We start from the raw sequence: 19026 nt of genomic DNA, 5'->3' as shown, positions 1-19026 counted from the left end.
AATCAGAGCCAACTGGCACAGATTGTCAGGTGTAGTTTATAACAGAAGAATGCCAAAGAAGCTGAAAAGTAAAGTGTACAAAATAATTGTGCAGCCACTACTAAAGTATGATACAGAAACCTGGAAGTGGTGCAACCACTACTACTGTATGGTACCGAATCTTGGAAAGTAAAGGCAGAGCAATTGAGATAGCTTAGTGGTGATTGCAAGAGGAAATGAGGGAGTCCAGGAAGGAGGTGGATGGATTGTCTGAGAGAAGACCTGTGACAGTTATGCATGAGAGTCTGATAAGGCAGGACAGTGGCATTGCATAGAAAAGAGATGAAGACAGTTGACACAACACCCTAACCCCATGTAGAAAAATGAGAAAGAGGGTTGATGCTTATGATGATCATGAATGCTCCATTTGATGGTTCCACTTTATTTGGACATAAAGTTAAGGATACTTTGACCAGGAATGAGCAATAGGACAAGATGTGTTATATACAGTTGGAGGATCCACTTTTCCACCTCTCAACAGACTTTTTCCCCATAATCAGAGAGGAGGAAAGTGGCTATTTTTCTGGAAATCCCAACATTTTTCCCAAGACACTCCACGCAATAGCACCACCAGAGGTGTGGGGATCTTCAGCAAACATCGCCATAGGGACAGGAGTGGTCCATAAGATCAGGGTTTTAGGAGACCCTTCTCTGACAAACCCATTCAGCACTTCTGATGGGTTGCCTAACTGATTCACTCTGGAAGTAGCTGGGGGAGGGTGATTGGCTGTTCACTGTCAAGTTTGGTACGCCATCACCTCAGATGTTTGTGTGTTGAGAGTCCTTTCCAGGGGTTACTCTATCCCCTTTCATGCTTTCCCATCTACTCATAAAATTTCCCTTCTGGACATCCCACACCAATAATAAGGGGAAAGAGAGGTAGACATTCAAAGGCTGCTAGTAAAGTGAGTCATCCAGGAGGTCCCACTAAATCAGAGAGGATCCAGGATCTATTCAAGATTCTTTTTAGTGCCAAAGAAAAACAAGGACCCCAGCCATTATTGAGCCTAAGCAGACTAAACCTGTTCATCAAATAGACCAACTTCCAGATGATAATGGTGCAGTTCATTCTATGTGTAGGGAGGAAAGATGGCTGGATATGCTCAGTTGAATTCAGGGAGGTTTCTTCACTTCTGGCTAGGAACCAGTCACTATCAATTAAAAAGCGCTGCACTTTGGTCTCACCACAGCCCCCCAACAGTGTTCAACAAATGAATGGCAATTGCTGCGGTCCATCTCAGGCTCCAGGAATTCCTGGTCTTTCCTTACCAGGACAACTGGCTCCTTCTGGACATACCACCCCAACAATAAGGGGAAACAGAGGTAGACATTCAAAGGCTGCTAGTAAAGTGAGTCATCCAGGAGATCCCATCAGCCCAGAGAGGATCCAGGGTCTATTCAAGATTCTTTTTAGTGCCAAAGAAAAACAAGGACCCCAGCTATTATTGGGCCTAAGCAGACTAAAACCGTTCATCGAATAGGCCAACTTCCAGATGATAATGGTGCAGTTTAATCTATCTGTAGGGAGGAAGGATGACTGGATATGCTTAGTTGACCTAATTGTATTAAAATGACCAGGCACTCAGGGAGTTTTCTTCACTTCTGGGTAGGAACCAGTCACTGTCTAAATTAAAAAGTGCTGCACTTTGGTCTCACCACAGCCCCCCAGTGGTGTTCACCAAATGCATGGCAATGGTTGCATTCCATCTCAGGCTCCAGGAATTCCAGGTCTTTCTTTACCAGGACAACTGCCTACTTATGGTGACTCAAAGAGCATCTCTGCTTCAAGCAAGAGACTCCTTGGTGTAATTTTGTCTACCTTTAGGAATTGTGGTGAACTTCAGTAAGTCCAAGCTAGAGCTAGTCCATGTTGTAGATTTTGATTGCCATCTGTACACTGCTTCCCAGATCATCAGACTTCCCTTCTCAAGGTGGTCTTCTCTTCGCCTTCAGACCCTGCAGGTTCTTCTTCTAGAGGCCACTTGCTTCTTCTTCTTCAGAGGCCACCAGCTTCATTGATTCTTTGTCTTTTTGGACTGATGGCAGCTACCAATTCATTGGTTTCCATGGCCAGATTCTACATGACGATACTTCAGTGGACCTTTTAGGTCCAGTGGTCCCCGACAACACATCCTATACAGGTTTCGGTAGGACTGATGAAGGTTTGTTGCCGTCACATTTCATGGTGGGTGACATCCAACTGTGTATCATTAGGTCACCCCTTTGTGCTTCCAATGGCCACAATAATTATGGGCACTTCCTTCCTGTGGTGGTGCAGGGGTACTTCGATGGAAGTACAGTCCATGGTACCTAGTCCCATATAGAGGCCAATTTATATAGCAATGTTTTGAAGCTGGGACAATCCCGCTGGCATTACAGGCTTTTCAAGTCAGTCTCCCCAAAACTGTGATATCTATCCAGATAACATGACTGTGGTTTTCTATATAAACAAACAAGGTGGAAATCGATCTTGCCCCTTATGTCAAGAGGCCATAAGGGTATGACAGTGGTAGAGGTCCTCCCACTGCTTTCTAATAGCAACTTCCATCCTGGAGAAATTCATCATCCTAGTGGATAAGATGAGCAGGAATATTTGGATGTCTTACAGTTGGTCCTTCAACCCATTAGTGGCAACAGATTTTCAGTATCTGGAGCTAATGTTGCTGCATCTTGTTTGCGTCACCCTTAAACACAAAGTGTAGCAACCTCTTTGTCCCCTGATCCCTCTGAAGGTACGGTCACCGAGGGACAGTCTAGTCCATGTTTGGCCCCCTGGAGTCCTCTGTGCATATCCTCCAACTCCCCTGATAGTAAAGTTCTTACATAAAGCAACATGATGCAAGGCAACCATAATCCTAATAGTTCCCATCTGACCCAGGCAAGTTTGGTTTCCCTTTCTGTGGTCTCACCTTGTTCACCCTCATTGGGTTCTGGATTCAGTTTCTGGATCTAATTTCACATCCTTCAGGTCAGCCTCACCCGGATCTTAAATCCCTAAAACTGACAGCTTGGTTCCTCCATTTCCATTGATGGCCAGAGATCCCAAGCTGTCTACTAGAGTGGTTTATATCCTTTCGTCTCAGAAGTTTTATACCAGAAAAAATGTGATGATAACTGGAAGAGATTCAATATCTTCTGTCCTTTAAAGCCTGGACCATTTTTCAGCTCTCCTTGATGCAGTTTTGGATTTTTTTCAGTCTGGGCCATTTACTAAACTGTCAAGGTTCATTTAGGTACCGTATCCAATGTTCTATATGTCCTATAGCTTCCCTGAGACTTTCTAAAACCATTTTGAATGTAACCTTTGGGATCTTTCTTTGGTTTTACAGGCTTTAACTGAATGTATTTTATATATTTTTTTTACTAAGCACTGTCATTTGGATCAGTCTGGTACTGGAGAGTCAATCAGAGCTGCATGGAAATGGAAGCAAGCTTCACCTTTTTTCATTTCTACAACTTTGTCAAGTTGCATGTTTTCATGTAGATGGAACCTGCTGTTCAAAGTGGACAAGCTGGGATCATGGAAAGGCTGTTGGTATGGCTGTCATTTAATCCTTGTTTAGGAATGTAGTGAGTGGAGCAATGTGGATTTGTGCTGTCTCATTGTAGGGCCTCAGACATTTAAGAAGAGCTGTGTGGTGGGCACAAGAAGGATATCTCAAGTGTTCCAGCCGCTACATATGGTCTTCTTGAAGATCAGCAGATATGGAAAGTATTCACTTATGTTTTATTTTTTGTATTCGTTGTAATGAATTCAGATTTATCTGCTCTTTAATTAATTTAGTTTTTTTCATGTTTTTCAGGCGTTCTGTTTGCACTGAAAGTACTTAACAATCATTACCATCCAGGAGGAGCGACAGTTGTGATGGGTTTCCCAGTACCAAATAAGTATTCATGTTGGGTTGAACTCATAGTTATTCATTTCATCTCCCCGGGGTAAGTATTCATTTCCTGTTAAGAGTCAGATCTGTTCAGTAAAAGTCACTTTTAAAAGCTCCTTTTGCAGTAATGCTGTCATAAAAGTAGTGAGAGTGAGACTGAAAGGCTTATTTAGATATTGATAAAAATCTTGCTATTTGTATAACATTAAAGATTAGTTGTACTCACTTGGACCTTCATGATGTCTATTTCCACATGAAAATCAGGGGGAGGAGGGATCAGAGGAATTTTTGGAGGGGTTCATCAGTAGTATAGCAGACATATTTCTGTCAGCTGTGCACTTTTTATCTTTGAGGACCAGCATAGATCACTTGCCTGCCTTCAAAGTTATATAAGTAGGTACATTTGTCACTTTAACATATTTTCATCTCTTATCATTGTCACAGGCTTTATTTGCTAGTACCACTGGTTTCACACTTAATGCCAGAGTAATTTACTCTGCATAGTGGCTCATGCTAGTTGAGTGATCATTAATTATGAAGGAACTGAAGAAAAAAAATCTTCCTAAATAAAATCTTCATAAAGTGAGTTTGTGGTAGGCAGTCATCCTTTTTACCACATTAGTAGGTTTTACTTGTTCCTCTCCATATTTCTTCACAAAACTGGAAAAGAAGGAAACAAAGACCAGACAAATATTTTGTTGAGCCTAAGAGAGGAGAGTATTCAATGAAGGCAGTAAAAGATCCATTTAAGAAGCACAGGCCCTCCACCACCACTACTGCTACTACTGTTTATGACATTATTACCCTTGAGTTTCAGACTCAGGAGTAGCAAATTGTCTAATACTTGCAGGACTTTAAATGGGACTATTCCCACCATATTTCTGCTGATTCCTACTCACATTTCACTCCACGTGCTTTCTGACTATAACATACTTGCTACAAAGTATTTACTGTAGTCCAGGAAGCCGTAAAGCAGAAACACAGACCTGTATCAGTACTTTCCCTGGACCATTATCAGTCTGTGATTAACATACGTAAGCATGAACCTTCATCAGTAATGCCAGACACATCTGAAGTAAAACCGAAAACAAAAAGAAGCCCTTCACCATTTTTAATCGATAATAAGTATTTTCACTTAACCTGATTGTACTTCACTTTTTCAAACAATCAGTTCATTGACAGAGTGAAGTGTTGGGGAAATTTGTTGAAAGCACTCTTAGGTCAGTGCTAGATGTGTTGTAAGGAGCAAAATCAAATGCTTCTGATCATAGTAAGTGTGAGATTGGGTTTTAATTCTGAAATCTTTGGATATAATGAAAGTTTTAGGATTGAGGTGGGGGGTGTGCACGAGTGTTATAGGTTAGGGTTAGAATAAGGGCTAGAGAAGGGTTTAGATTGCTTAGATTTAGTGTAGACGTGTGCTGCTTTACGTGAAGTGTGTTGGAGTGTTGTGTGTTGTGGTAGTATCCTGGAAAGGGTTTTTCCTAGGTAAGATGTAGGGTTTGGGTTAGGATTAACACACATTTAGGTTAATGCATATTAGTAAGGTGGTACGGGGAGAGAAATATCCTTTTTTCAGAGAGCTGTCATGCAGTTTCAAAGATATTTTACCTTACAGAAAAATAGCAACCTAACAGCAATATGATCAGGGTAGTATAAGGGTAAGCAGGAAAAAAACACTCAAACATACAAAGGGAACACTCATATTATTATTTAATGCTGAGTGACTTTGTCCATACAAACAGACTTCAGCAAAATACAAATAACACAAACAGCTTGTTTAATTAGTATAGTAAATGTGGTAGTATGATCTTACTGTAGTTATCTGCTATCCATGCACTCTAAAAACACAACAAAACACCCCATAATAAAACAAATGATACAGAATATAATAAAATACATTTCATTTTACCCTATCATGTTTGTACTTTAAAATACTACTAATTGATATGTAATAATTTAAACCAAGAAAACGATCAGCCTCCAAAATGATTTGCCAGAAAAGTTCTCTGTTTATTGGTTGTGCCAATCACCACCATCTTTTTGAAAAATTTTCTCTAATATAAAAAAGTAAATTTATTAAAATTACCACATAAATTCTTATGTTTTGCAAGCACTTTATGTAGATATTTTTCTCATAGTGTATTTATGTTGATAAAATCTAAACCTTTATTTACTAATAGTCTTCTTGGCATCAAAACCTAAACAAGATGTGCAGATGTTCAAGTACAACATAGATTCATAGATCGTTACTAGGCTAACAACCTGAGGGGCCTTTCTAAGCCTAGCCACATTTTCCTGAAAAAATAATGATGTCCTATATCCAAATAAGACATTGAGAGACAAGCATTTATAAGCTACCTCTGTCCATAAGGGACATGGATGCAGGCCAGGTGTAAATTTCCTATTCCCCCATCCCAGTGGTGTTATAATCAAAAAGCACTCTATCACACACCATACGATATTTGCCTTCATGAATATATTTATGTTGTTTACATCTACCACAGTGATGCATGCCAGTAGATTTATTAGATGTATCAGCCATGGCATTTTTCCAGCTTCTATTTGATGGTCTTACCTTTTCTAAAACAAATATGGCTCTTAACCAAACTCTTATCTTTGAAACTGTCAAAACAATTAAAAATGTGCCAGTGTCATGACAGAATGTTACAAATCTGAGAAATATCTATTGAAAAATGTTATTTTTCTTAATATTAGATGAAGCTAAACCTTTATATAAAATAGCAACAAATTTGGATCTCTTAACTAGAATTTCAGGCATGACCTTATCAAGATGGACAGGATACCGTCTCCCTAAAAACAGTTGTTTCAGAATATCCAGTTACTGTAATAAGGTTTTCCAGAGCCTAAAAACGAGAGAGAAAGTATACTCCATCCCTTGAATGCCCTTGAATGTACACAGATGGCTTGGGTACTGTATTGGCAGAACAAAATATTTTATTAACTCCAATCAGTTGCTCATTTCTTGTGAATGTAAGAAGAAAGACAGCATCTGTCAATGCAGATTATTTCCAAATGGTTGTGTCATGCAGTTAACCTTTTGATGTTCTTCGTGTTTCACTGTTGCAGTCATCACCTGTGAGTTTATCCCTGCTGTGGTACCACTCGGCCGGTCCGAATACCAGAGTCAGTGTTTGTCTGCATTGGCTGCTGTCGCTTGTTGACTAACATCAGGTTGTCAGTGCTATAAAACAAGGCAGCCAACGCCATTACATCACTCTTTCTTGCCGTGGAGCCCGTAGCAGAAGCAGTTTGCAAGTGTGCCGGTTGGTCACTACCAGAGCTCGAATTTGAAAACGTCTAAAGCTAAGTACCCTGTTGGTGATCCTTTTTTCTTGCACTAACCGATGTCCGAAAAAGTTAACAATGGTTTCTCCTGTGGAAAACAGATCCCACACTGAGACTTCCATTCATACTGCGTCACTTGTGTAGGCCCAGAACACGACGTCCCCATTGGTGGTTCTGTGCCCTCTTTAACGCAAGAACCATTCGTCATAGAGCTCTTACTGTAGACAGGTATTTTCGTCTTCCTATTCCAAAAAGGCATCAGTCAGCCAGCAATCCATAGACATTCTGAAAAAAACGTAGAGATAAAGCTGGAGATATACCACACAAGGCTAAGCCCTCCAACGACACCACCGGTAAGCAGGTCTTCAGTTCTCTGGAATTCAGTGAGACGCTTTCGCAGCCCCTGATGCCCGATACGATGTATACACAGGCCTCTGCCAAGACCCTTTTGGAGTCCGGTATGCTGCAGAAATCTTCTTCGTTTTCCGAGCCTTTGGTTGTTTCTGCCTCGATTGGGTCCGGAGCCACGATGCAGGCACCGGCTTCCAAGGAGGCCTTTCACACTACTGATTCTAGACAAAAACTGACGTCATCTCATCCGACTACCGTTTCTCTCAGACTGATGGATACTCTTAGGCCTAGAAGCCAGGTCACTCCTACAAAATCTACCTCTAGCCACCATCTTACTCCTGCTCCACCACCCCAAGCTCAAATGCTTAAGATGCCAGAGCATCTTATCTCCCTTATCAGGGGTAGTCAGGCCACAACTTCTAAAAGGAAAAGATACTCTTCTCCTGAAACAATGACAGAGCAGGATTCTGAGGAATCTGATTATTCAGATTTTGAAGAGGAACAACAGCCTCTTACTGTTTATGAAGATTCAGATGCAGAGGAATCCATTCCTTCTGCCTCCCCACCAGAAGACCTTTCCTTTGGGGAAACCCTTCACACTGTCCGGGAACATTTCCACTGGGAATCTCAGGACTTCCCTCAGTCTAAGGAAAAGACTAAGAGAGTTTCTAGACCTGCCCCAGCACAGACCCCTGGCCATCCCCCCCATCTTAGAAGTAGTGGATGATGTTTTCCATGAGTCCAGCTTAGCCTCTGATGCCCTCCCACCTGCTCCTAGTAAACCTGATAGGTATTGCAGAGTACTAGATTCTCACAAATACCTGTACAGAAATCCTGCTGCAGACCTGGAGGTCATTACAGAGGGGCCTAGAGGAGTTAAGGCTAGTTCTGCAAAGAATCCTATTTCTTCTGACAAGGAATCCAGAGCGCTGGACAGACAGGGTAAAAAAGTATATACCTCTGCAACCTTAGCTATCAGAGCACTCAACTGTCAGTTACATATGTTAAAATATCAACAACACACCTTGGAACTATTAAAGCAAAAGATTTCTACCTTTCCTGACTGTGCCAATTCGAAAGAGTTAGCAGATTTACTGTACTCTACTTCTCAATTGGCCAAGCACTCTTTGCACTGTGGATATGATGCACTAGAAGCCTCAAGCAGGACAGCAATGTCAGGATCTGTCAGAGTTATGCATGGTTGAAGGAACAACCTCTCCCAGATCATGTCAAGTCTAAATTAATTGATGCACCCTTGGATAAGGACCACTTGTTTGGAGTAAAAGCAGGAGAGGTGCTTAAAAAGATGAAAGACAAAGCAAAATCTATGCAAACAGTAAAAGATTTCCTTCAGGTTCAACCTCCTAGGTTCAGCAGGAATTTCCCCTCTAAGCACTGGTCCTTTCCTGCACCTAGTAGACAGGGGCAAGGTAACCCCCTCAGGGACAGACCACCCAGGCCCCTATCCCAGGGGCAGCAGAAAAACAAACAGTGGACCACTTCCGCTCCAAAGGCAGGGAGTGCTAAGCCATCCTTCTATGGCAAAAATTCTCAATGACTCCCTCTCCCCCCTCTGCTGTCCTTTCACTCACCAAAAGCTAGGAGGAAGGCTCTCACTCTGTAAAGAAAATTGGCTTTCTGTAACAAAAGACCAATGGGTCTTGAAGATCATTTTTCAGGGATACAAATTCTCTTTCAACAAACTCCCAATTCCAAGAGGGTACCCAGACTTACCTCCAAATCAATGGGCAGAGGCATTGAAACAAATCCAAACTCTCATATCCCAGGGGGCAGTAGTAGAACCTGTTCCCGCAGATCAAACAGGCAAAGGTTTTTATTTCAGAGTATTTCTTGTTCCCAGAAAAGAGGGCACTTGGCGCCCCATCCTGGATCTATCCATTCTGAACACCTCACTGGTGGTCCCCAAATTCAAAATGCTAACTTTACAGCAGCTGCTGCTTATGCTGACAAAAAAATGCCTGGTTAGTGGCCCTAGACCTAAAAGATGCCTACCTCCACATCCCCATAAGGGAATCTTGTAGGAAATTCCTGCAATTCGAAGCAGGCTCACAACACTTTCAGTTCTCTGTGCTGCCCTTTGGCTTATCTACTGCTCCCAGGGTATTCACCAAATGCTTAGTGCCCCGGCCATAGCGTTTTGCAGACTGAGAAATATTCAGATTTATCCTTCTGTGGAAGACTGCCTAATTCAGGCAGAGTGCAAAGAGAAGCTGTTGCAGGACCTGCTCTTTGTCAAAACCCTCCTAACTTCCTTAGGGTTCACCATCAATGAAAAGAAATCAAAGCAAACACCCTCCAGGAGGATCATTTTCCTGGGAGCACTGCTGAACACAGCATCCTAAATGGCCTTCCTATCCCCAGAAAAGCAGAGCTTCCTGCCTCTCTACTTTACCCAGCTGGCTTCCAGAAATCACATCACAGTGAAGAAGTTCCTGCAAGCCTTGGGGTACATGGCATCTTGCATCCTTCTAATTCCTCTGGCCAGGCTTCACATGAGAAAATTTCATTGGTATCTAAAGAACCTTTAGTGTCAGCACTCTCAGCCTCTAGAGACCTCTCTCCCCTCTGATCCTCTGTATAAGGGGCGAGTTTCTCTGATGGGCAGGGGCCTGTGCCAAGAACAAGGGTCTTCCTTCCGCCCTACTGGGCAGACCATCTCCACCGACGCCTCAGACATTGCTTGGGGCTCACCTAGCAGGCAGGTACACCCAAGGCCTTTGTGATGCCCAACACCATCCCTTACACATCAACCAGAAGGAAATGATTGCAGTACAAAAGGCTCTGAAATCCTTCAAACCCCTTCTTCAGGCCAGGGGTCTCCTTATCAAAACAGGCAACACCACAGTAATTTGGTGCATCAACAAACAGAGAGGAACCCAATCTTGCCCTCTGTATAGGATAGCCATGAACTTCTGTCTGACAGCCTTCTCCATGGGATTACACCTAATAGCCCAATACCTACCAGGGATCAACAACTCCCCGGCAGACCACTTAAGCAGAAACTTACTGGACCCCCACGAATGGCAGTTCCACAGAAAAATCTTTTTGCAAGTCACTCAGGAGTGGGGACTCCAGAGGTGGATCTCTTTGCTTTGCACCTCAGCCGCCAGTTAAAACAAATTCTGTACCAGGGAGTATCACCGCCTAGTGTGGAAGGTAGATGCCTTGACCTTCCTCTGGAACTCCCTCTTTGTGTACGCATTCCCTCCTCTCCTTCGTATTCCCAAGGTACTGATCAAGGTAAGTGAGGAGAGACCAAAGGCCATCCTCATTGCTCTGGATTGGCCCAGGCATCATTGGTACTCCTTACTGCGCAGCCTGACATCACAGCCTCCCAGGCAGGTTCCCCTGATCTCAGACCTCTTGACTCAGGTGTGTGTGTGTGTGTGTGGGGGGGGGGGTGCTGCACCTAGACTTGCAGACTCTCAAACTTATACTCTAAAAGCAAACAAGGGGCCCCTGTTAAGCAAACAGGTCGTAGACATTATCACAGAGGCCAGAAGACCCAGCACCAGAAAATCTTACACAGGGAAATGGAAAAGATTCTGCTCCTGGAGCCAGTCCAGAGGGGGCAGTTGCTCACTACCTTCCATCCCTCTCATCCTGGACTATCTAGCGGAATTAATCAATAGTGGCCTCTCCTTCTCTTCTATTAAAATCCACGCCTCAGCCATTTCAGCTCATTTCGATACAGACCCACCCCTGTTCTCACATCCTTTCATTAAACAATTCCTCAGAGTGGATTCTAATATCAGACCTCCCAGAAGGCCACCCATGCCAGCCTGGGACCTGAATTATGTTTTGGAAAAACTAACCTTACCACCATTCGAACCTGCAACTTCAGCAGAACTGAAATACCTCTCCTGGAATACTGCTTTCCTACTAGCTATCACCTCATCCAGAAGGGTTTCAGAACTTCAGGCATTGATGGCCATTGAGCCCTTCATCATTTTCCATGTAGACAGGGTCTCCCTGAGGACTAGCCCCTCCTTTATCCCCAAGGTGGTATCTAATGTGACTCTCAACCAGGCCATACATCTACCCACCTTCTACCCTAACCCTCAAAACAAGGGGGAAAGAATTCTGCACTCACTAGACGTGCACAGATAGCTCAGATACTACCTAGACTATACTAAAGCCTTCAGAAAAACAGACCAACTTCTTGTCAGCTTTTCCCCAGGGGCAGAGGGGAAGCCCATTTCCAAGCAAACTATTTCCAAATGGATATCACACTGCATCCATTTCTGCTACATATTACATGGCAAACCACCCCCTAAGTCTGTTCGTACCCATTCCACTATAGCAGCCTCCACTTTCACAGCATTCCTCAGAGGATTTCCCACCAAGCACAGCTTGGAAGCTGCCACCTGGACTTCTGTCCATACCTTTACAAATCATTACCACCTACCTCTTTTCTCTAAGGCTAGGGCAGAGTTTGCCAATGCAGTTCTGCAGGGCATGCTGACCCAGGCCTAGGTCTCTTACTAATCCTACCAGCCCTCTCCTCAGCTTTGAGAGTCATCCCACAGGTGATGACTGCAACAGTGAAACACGAAGAACATAGTACAGTTGTGTACACTTACCATAAATGTAGATGTTTGAGTGTATTCACTGTTGTAGTCCTGGTTTCCCTCTCTCCTTCCCCCTTATATCCTCTTTCCTTTTGGAGACATAAGCTTCTTACGGTGGCTTTTAGCTACCAGGACCACTTAACCATATTTCCGGAGGCTTCTGACTGGTTAGGGCAATAAAAACTGATGAAATGGTGTCGGCTGCCTTGCTTTATAGCACTGATGACCTGACATCAGTCAACAAGCAACAGCTGCCGATGCAGAAAAACATTGACTCTGGTATTCAGGCCGGCCAAGGGCTACCACAGCAGGTATAACCCACAGGTGATGACTGCAACAGTGGATACACTCGAACATCTACATTTATAGTAAGTGTACACAACTGTACTTTATCCCCAACTCAACAGGACAGTTCCAGGCAAGTTCAAGGCATTTTCTGCCAGGGCCTCTGCTTCATCTGTTGGGTTTTAGAAAGGGCTGGATTCTAGAAGTATTCTAAATGGAGGAAATTGGTCCTCTGTGCATACCTTTACAAAGCACAACAAATTAGATTCCTTCTCCAGGTCTAGGCGAGGCTTTGTCATAAGTATTTTCCACAGGCTCTTGGGCCTTCATCATTCTTCCTACCAATCAATCAATTTAGACTGTGGTAATCTACCCATATAGCTAAGGCTGCTACAGCAGTGATCATTACTATAACAGTAGATGATCAAGCAATTACTGTGGCACTCGCTGCTTCCTCCTTTCATTCCCCCTTATTTGTGTATGCTTTTGTTACTAGGATGAGGACTTCTAACTTTCGTTTCCTAGCATTCACCTTTTCAAGGTGCTAACCACTTCCCCTCTATGAGTTGGCATAAAAGCTCTGAACAGAGACCAATCTTATTCTTCAGGTCAGCCCAATCTTAACAATGGTTTAGAACACAGAAGGTGCCCTTGAAGCTTTGGAAGCTGGCTGGCTGTTATATCCTGTGAATGATATAACCCTTATAGGTAAGGCTACTCTAGCAGTGATCATTCAAACATCTACTGTTATTGTAATTTTACTTAGTCAACTGCACTTTATGCTGAGTACCTCACATAACTTCGGTTTTCACAAAGATGTATCCTTTCCTCTTGAGTTATACTGTCAGCACTGAACAGTTCACTAAGTGTCTGCCATTGGTGTTAACAAATGTGATATTGGAGACTCTACTTTTGCATCCCCTACCACTCAGACATACACATGAAGTGTGAATTGGTTTCCTGTGCAAAACTTATCCTTCCTCTCAGTTGTTGAAGCTGATAATCTGATACGAGTTGCCTTCACTACGGGCTTATACCCAGGCTCCATGATCGGGGGTTGCCAATTCTATTTTTCTGTTTTATTTATAGCTTTATAAATTATCAGTAGAAATGGTTAAACTACTATACCTCTCTAAAAGTTGTGGTTTGTATACAAGACATAATATATTTGAGGAATAACGGCCACATACGTTTGAATTTGATTGACTGCCTCTTGTGTGGCTCATACTCTGAGCAGGAAGACTGATGAACATATAAATGTGCTTGAAGACATACTAGCACATTGACTATAGGTGGGTCATAGTGTTAACTGAAAGGCTAAAATAAAGGAGTAAACATTCTTTTTAGATAGTGAGAACTACAGTCACTCTACAGGATATCACTAGATTGTTTGTGTTACATGTGGTTGCTTAGTTTAGACTGATAACATAAATGCATGAAGATTGCACATAATTGGGTGAACTGCTACATGAAAAATATTGTAGGGATTCTGTTTGTAACCAAGTATCTAATCATATTTATTTCCTGATACTAACCTTTAATAACATAAGAAAGCAGAAGTGAATAGGTGATAGCAGAGGAAGAGAGGCTTAAGCAGTGAATGCAAAAGTCCAGGAAGTTATCAAAAGAAACGTATGCAGGGAAAAAGTGGGATATTTAAAAGACGGACCAGGCTAAGAAGAAATATTGTTTGGCTAACAACAACAACAATGATAAGACAGCAGTTGCAGTAGCAAAAAATGAGAAATTTGATATACTCTACCATCTTTTGGAAAGTGACTCAGCAGATAGCACAAATAAACTTTTATCAAGTTGGAAGGAAAAGACAAAAAAGATAAAGAAGACAGTCATCAAACACTGTTCATATGTGATTCCAATAACCTGCTAATCTGTCTACATGACATCAGAGGTAGATGAACGTAGTACTTCCAGCAGCTTCTGAATGAGGAAAACCCTGCAGAAGCTATATTGCCTCAGGCACAGCTTACAGTGAAACGAGGAGCCCACCCTAGAAGACATTAGAACAGCTCTAAGGAAAATTAAGTTTGGGGAAAACTGTTGGCTCAGACGAGGTCACGGTAGATACAACCAAGATCTTGGGTGAATTAGGGGAGACATGGCTCCAAAGGGTACTCAGTAGTATGGAGACAAAGGCATATCCCAGATGTCTGTTTTACAAGATCAAAGGGGACATTCACAGCTGAGGTCTTTATGGAGTTTTCTGATTCCTGTTGTGCTGCACAAAAGTGCTGAAAAGGGTGATTGATAAATGGAAATGCAGTGCAGTAGAAAGTAAGATGAGAGATGAGCAGTTTGGATTTAGATAATGATGCAACATTACCAACCCGATGTTTGCTGTGAGACATGTAACTGAGAAGCTAGAGATGAGGAAAGAGTCTAACTGTACATGCCAAAAATTAAAGAAAGCATATGACAAAGGCCCAAGAAATCCAATTTGGGCAGTCCTATCATGGATCAAAGTCCTGGAAGCATTAGTAGAATTAGTGCAGTCTAGGCTAGCTACCTGGCAGTGTGAACATTCACTCTAGATGATGGTCACTGTTGATATAACATCCAACCCTGTGTGCACAAAATGGGGGAAAAGAGGGTTGTGGCTTGATGAATGTAGAAGGACCCAATGACATAAGTCCATTCAGTGCTCAGTCTCACAAAGGGATTCCCAGTAGGAGTGGATGTGCATCAAGGTTCAGCACTGAAGCTACTGCTGTTCATACTGGTGATGAACTACATTAGCAAATAGTTCGGAGAAGACAGATCAACAAATCTGCTGCATGCAGATAATGCAGATTCTGAACAAGAAATTCAGTACATGATAGGGGTGTGGAATGCAACACTGAAAACACTTGGGATAAAACTGAATACAGACAGTACAGTTGTCATGGCAGCAAATATGGGAAATAAAAGAGAAAATAGTGGAATAGGTTACCAGCTTCATGTATTTGGGAAGGATGGTTGGGGATAAGGGGAGACTAAATGAGGAGGTCAAAGCTAGAATCAGAGGTGCTGCAGCCAATTGGCTTAGAGTGTCAAGGGTAGTGTGTGACAGAAAAATTCCAAAAAAGTTGAAAACTAAGGTGTACAAAGCAGTCATGCAACTACTGTATGGTAAAGAAACTTGGACAGTCACGGGGGAACAGTTGTAGTGACTACAAGTAATGGAGATGAAGTGCATAAGATGGGTGGTAGGATGCACAATGTAGAGTACATAAAGAAATGAAAATATCAGAGCAGACACCAAAGTAGATCCAATTACAGAGAGACAGGAAGAAAGTATGTCCAGCAAAGAGATGGATGAACTGTTTGAGAGAAGAACTGTGATAGGCATGACTTTTGAAGAGTGACATTGAATTGAGAAATATGGTGATGTTTAAGTCAACACCCCGACCCCATGTAGAAATGGGAAAGGGGGTTAATCATGGTGATGATGATGATGCATATATACATATTAATATACACACGGGCAGAGGAGGAGAAGGCAGTCAGAGAGACTAAGAGATTTATTAACAGAAGAGCGGTCTGTAAATAAAGATAGATATACAAGATCAAAATTACTAAATTGTGTTTACTGTTTTGCCTTTGATCATCAAGGTTAAGTTGTATCCCTCTAAATTTCGTTATAATTCCCTGACTATGGAGCCCAATAGGCCAGTTTTCTTCAGGTGGTCTAAGAGGTATTTTTGAAAAATTCTGCTGTCTGTAAAAGAAGTATTTCCTTGACTAGAGATACATTTAACACTTTCAGTGTTGAAGATATAACACCTTTGAGCAGTTGTCTAATAAAGACACAAAGTAGCTTTCCGATAGAAAGTTGTGGACTGCGTTTAAATATGAAATCTGCTGGTAGAATAGGTGGCTACCATACAGCTATCTAACCAGAGACTATTTCTCAGTATGTGCCAAGGACTGCAACTGTTTACTTTCCATTATTGAACAATAGCTTATTTTTTGCTTAGTTTAATTATGGGCATTAAGGCAATGCTTTTTTGGGCTTCTAACATGAAGTGCATTGTATTTTGTGACCATGATACAGCAGTGTATGTATGCATGTACGTCTAACCTGAAATCCCAGACAGGGTACTTTGTCATGGATAGTGAAGGATGTGGGCAGTCACGCATTTAAGTTTTGTGTGGGAAGAACACTGTTAATAGATGATGTACTTAAGGCCTTGTTACATCTGCATTACAGCAGTAGTACCTGGCAGCCACTCAGCAAGAGAACCTTTTACATGTACAGCAGCTTCACATGTCTTATGGGAAGTATTTCACTGCTGTTGCTGGAGCATAGCAGTTGTGGGCTAAGGAAGAGGAAGAAGTACTGTTTAAAAGGCTGGGTAATAATAATGACAAAGGCAGCTATTCTTGTCATAAGTTGATGTGGACTGACTACAAACGACAGAAAATGTGTGTGCTAGTTCCTACTGAGGCATACTTTGCTTTCCTGGAAGGGACTGGAGAGAAGAAATGATGGTCAAAAGCAAGTGGACCAAACTATTAATAGCTTTCCTAAGAGAAGAATTGTAGTAGGCACAATTTCATCTGGAGCTTTTCACTTCAGTGACCAACAAAATCTGGATATGGTGAGCCTTGCATGCTTGGCTGTTCCTGTTGCAGGCCTAGCCCAGTGGTTCCATGATTGCGCCTGTGTACTTAAGAAGTTTAATCTGTGACAGATATTTGCTTTGAGCTGAAGACCAAGGAGAATGTAGCTGTGCTTTTTTATAGAACTTGTCACTCTTCATTAGTCAGTGGATAAACCAGAGAAACCAAGAATAGTGTCAGCCTAGTAGATATGGTGATCAAGCATATTGTCATAATTAACTAGCACAAGCTGCAGTAAAACAACCGGCCTTTGCATTAATTAATATTAGTTCCAAAACAGGCAAGACTGGAATTTAAAGGAGAAACAAAGAGACATTTACTTATACAAGACAACAGAAATATTTTCCAGAAAGATACAACTGTAAATGGAGCTAAGGAAAAGGTTGACAGTGTTGTATGTTTAAGGTCTGTGCACATTGTCAGGATGCTTTTAAAAAAAAAAACAAGAGATGTGATGCAACCTGCATGAAGTATATATTCCAACTGATTTCTCTTGAAGCAAGTGTCTACCACATCACATGCTAATCTGTAGCTCTCTCACTGTTCTTAATGCTATGTACTCACATGTAACATAACTTTTTAAAACCTTATATGTACAGATATATGTAAGCATCACAGGTGGTCGAATGTCATTCTTGCTTTCTGTTATGAATAAATTCATCAAACAGAATGCATTTTGAACATAAGTAAGTGAGGGATCAGTATTTTTGCAAGATCGCTGAATGCCAGATATAGGAAAAATTCCCCTTTTCTCTCCAGTATTGTACAATTGTGGAGCTGGTATTTTTAAATTAGTGGGGGTGTGCAGGATGCAGGATGGATTTGCCATCCTGCAAAAACATTTTTGTAAATTTGTTTTGGTTCTGTTTGATTTGTTGGTTACTGTTTTGGTAAAATGAGCTTTGATCAGAATGCTGTTTGTGACCAGACTGTTAATATTTATTATTACTAAGGTGTCACTGTGCAAGTGTTTCCAGTGTCTGATTTAGTGTTTTCCTCTTCCTTTCCTAAATTCTACTGCTGTGGCATATATTTCCAGCTAATTTTTGGTCAAGTGTTAGCTTCTAAGAATCAGTGGTGGTGGCTCTTTAGCAGATAATTAAATTGCTTAACTATATTCTAGAAGTAGGCATTTTTGACTGAATTTCTAGGTAATTTTCTGGTGGTGTTTATTGTTTTCCCTGCTAGGATACTATGCACAGCTTTGCTCAACTCTGTACTAGGTAGATTCCAGTGTTAAATTATCTGCAGACAAGCCTAGTCATTCTCACACCCATTAAAACACTGTAGTTGTGTTCCCACACTGTCTGCTAATTAGACTCTCGCCCTGTGCTGTCATTGGTAACAGGGAATGTTAAGTTGTCAATCTCGCCTTCATTCTTGCTGGATGGGTTCGGAGCCGATCCTCGGCTCCGACTCGGCACTTGCTTCACTTGAGAACTCCTTTTACCAGCTCGAGGCAACCCTATATCCCATGATGCAAGGCGGGACTACCTCAGATCTCGTTTGCCGCTTTGCGAAGAGGTCTCCTTTTTTGCCAGCTGAGGTAAGTTTGAGTTTTTCACACAGCTTAAGTCAGGGTTTATCTTCCCCTTTTCCTATTTTTTAGTGTGTAGTGTCCATACAATCACCCTATTCCCCTTATAGTAAAAAATTTTTACTTTATAAAAAGTTTTAAAAATTTCAGTTAGGCCTAGGCCTTCCTTATTAATCCCTACCTGTGTGTCTGTGTTTGTGGGATTAATTTGTGTGACTGTTTTGGTGTGTGTGTGTGTGAGTATTTTATTACTTTTTTTCCTTAGACTATGTCTAAAGAGGTAAAGGTCTCGGGCTTCAAGAAGTGTGACTCGTGCTGTCAGAAAATGTCTCTGACAGACGGTCACACTTCTTGTGTTTACTGCCTGGGGCCTTTACACCTGCAGGACTCCTATGCTTTGTGTCACTCTTTT

General features: G+C 41.9%; 1 protein-coding gene across 3 annotated transcripts in view; it reads left to right on the top strand.

The window, feature by feature from the left end:
* Window positions 1-19026, top strand: part of RHBDD1 (rhomboid domain containing 1) — a 1445444-nt gene that overhangs the window by 505485 nt on the left and 920933 nt on the right. For all 3 annotated transcript variants that reach the window (XM_044070240.1, XM_044070239.1, XM_044070237.1), the window contains one exon: window positions 3843-3975. In XM_044070240.1, coding sequence (XP_043926175.1) covers window positions 3843-3975 — 133 coding nt within the window. The remainder of the gene's footprint in view (window positions 1-3842; window positions 3976-19026) is intronic.

The sequence above is a fragment of the Protopterus annectens genome, chromosome 4.part1, assembly GCF_019279795.1.
Source record: "Protopterus annectens isolate FY-2018-M chromosome 4.part1, PAN1.0, whole genome shotgun sequence".
NCBI lineage: Eukaryota > Metazoa > Chordata > Ceratodontiformes > Protopteridae > Protopterus > Protopterus annectens.
The sequence above is the reverse complement of the archived record's forward strand: the minus strand, read 5'-3'. Positions and strand labels throughout refer to the sequence as shown.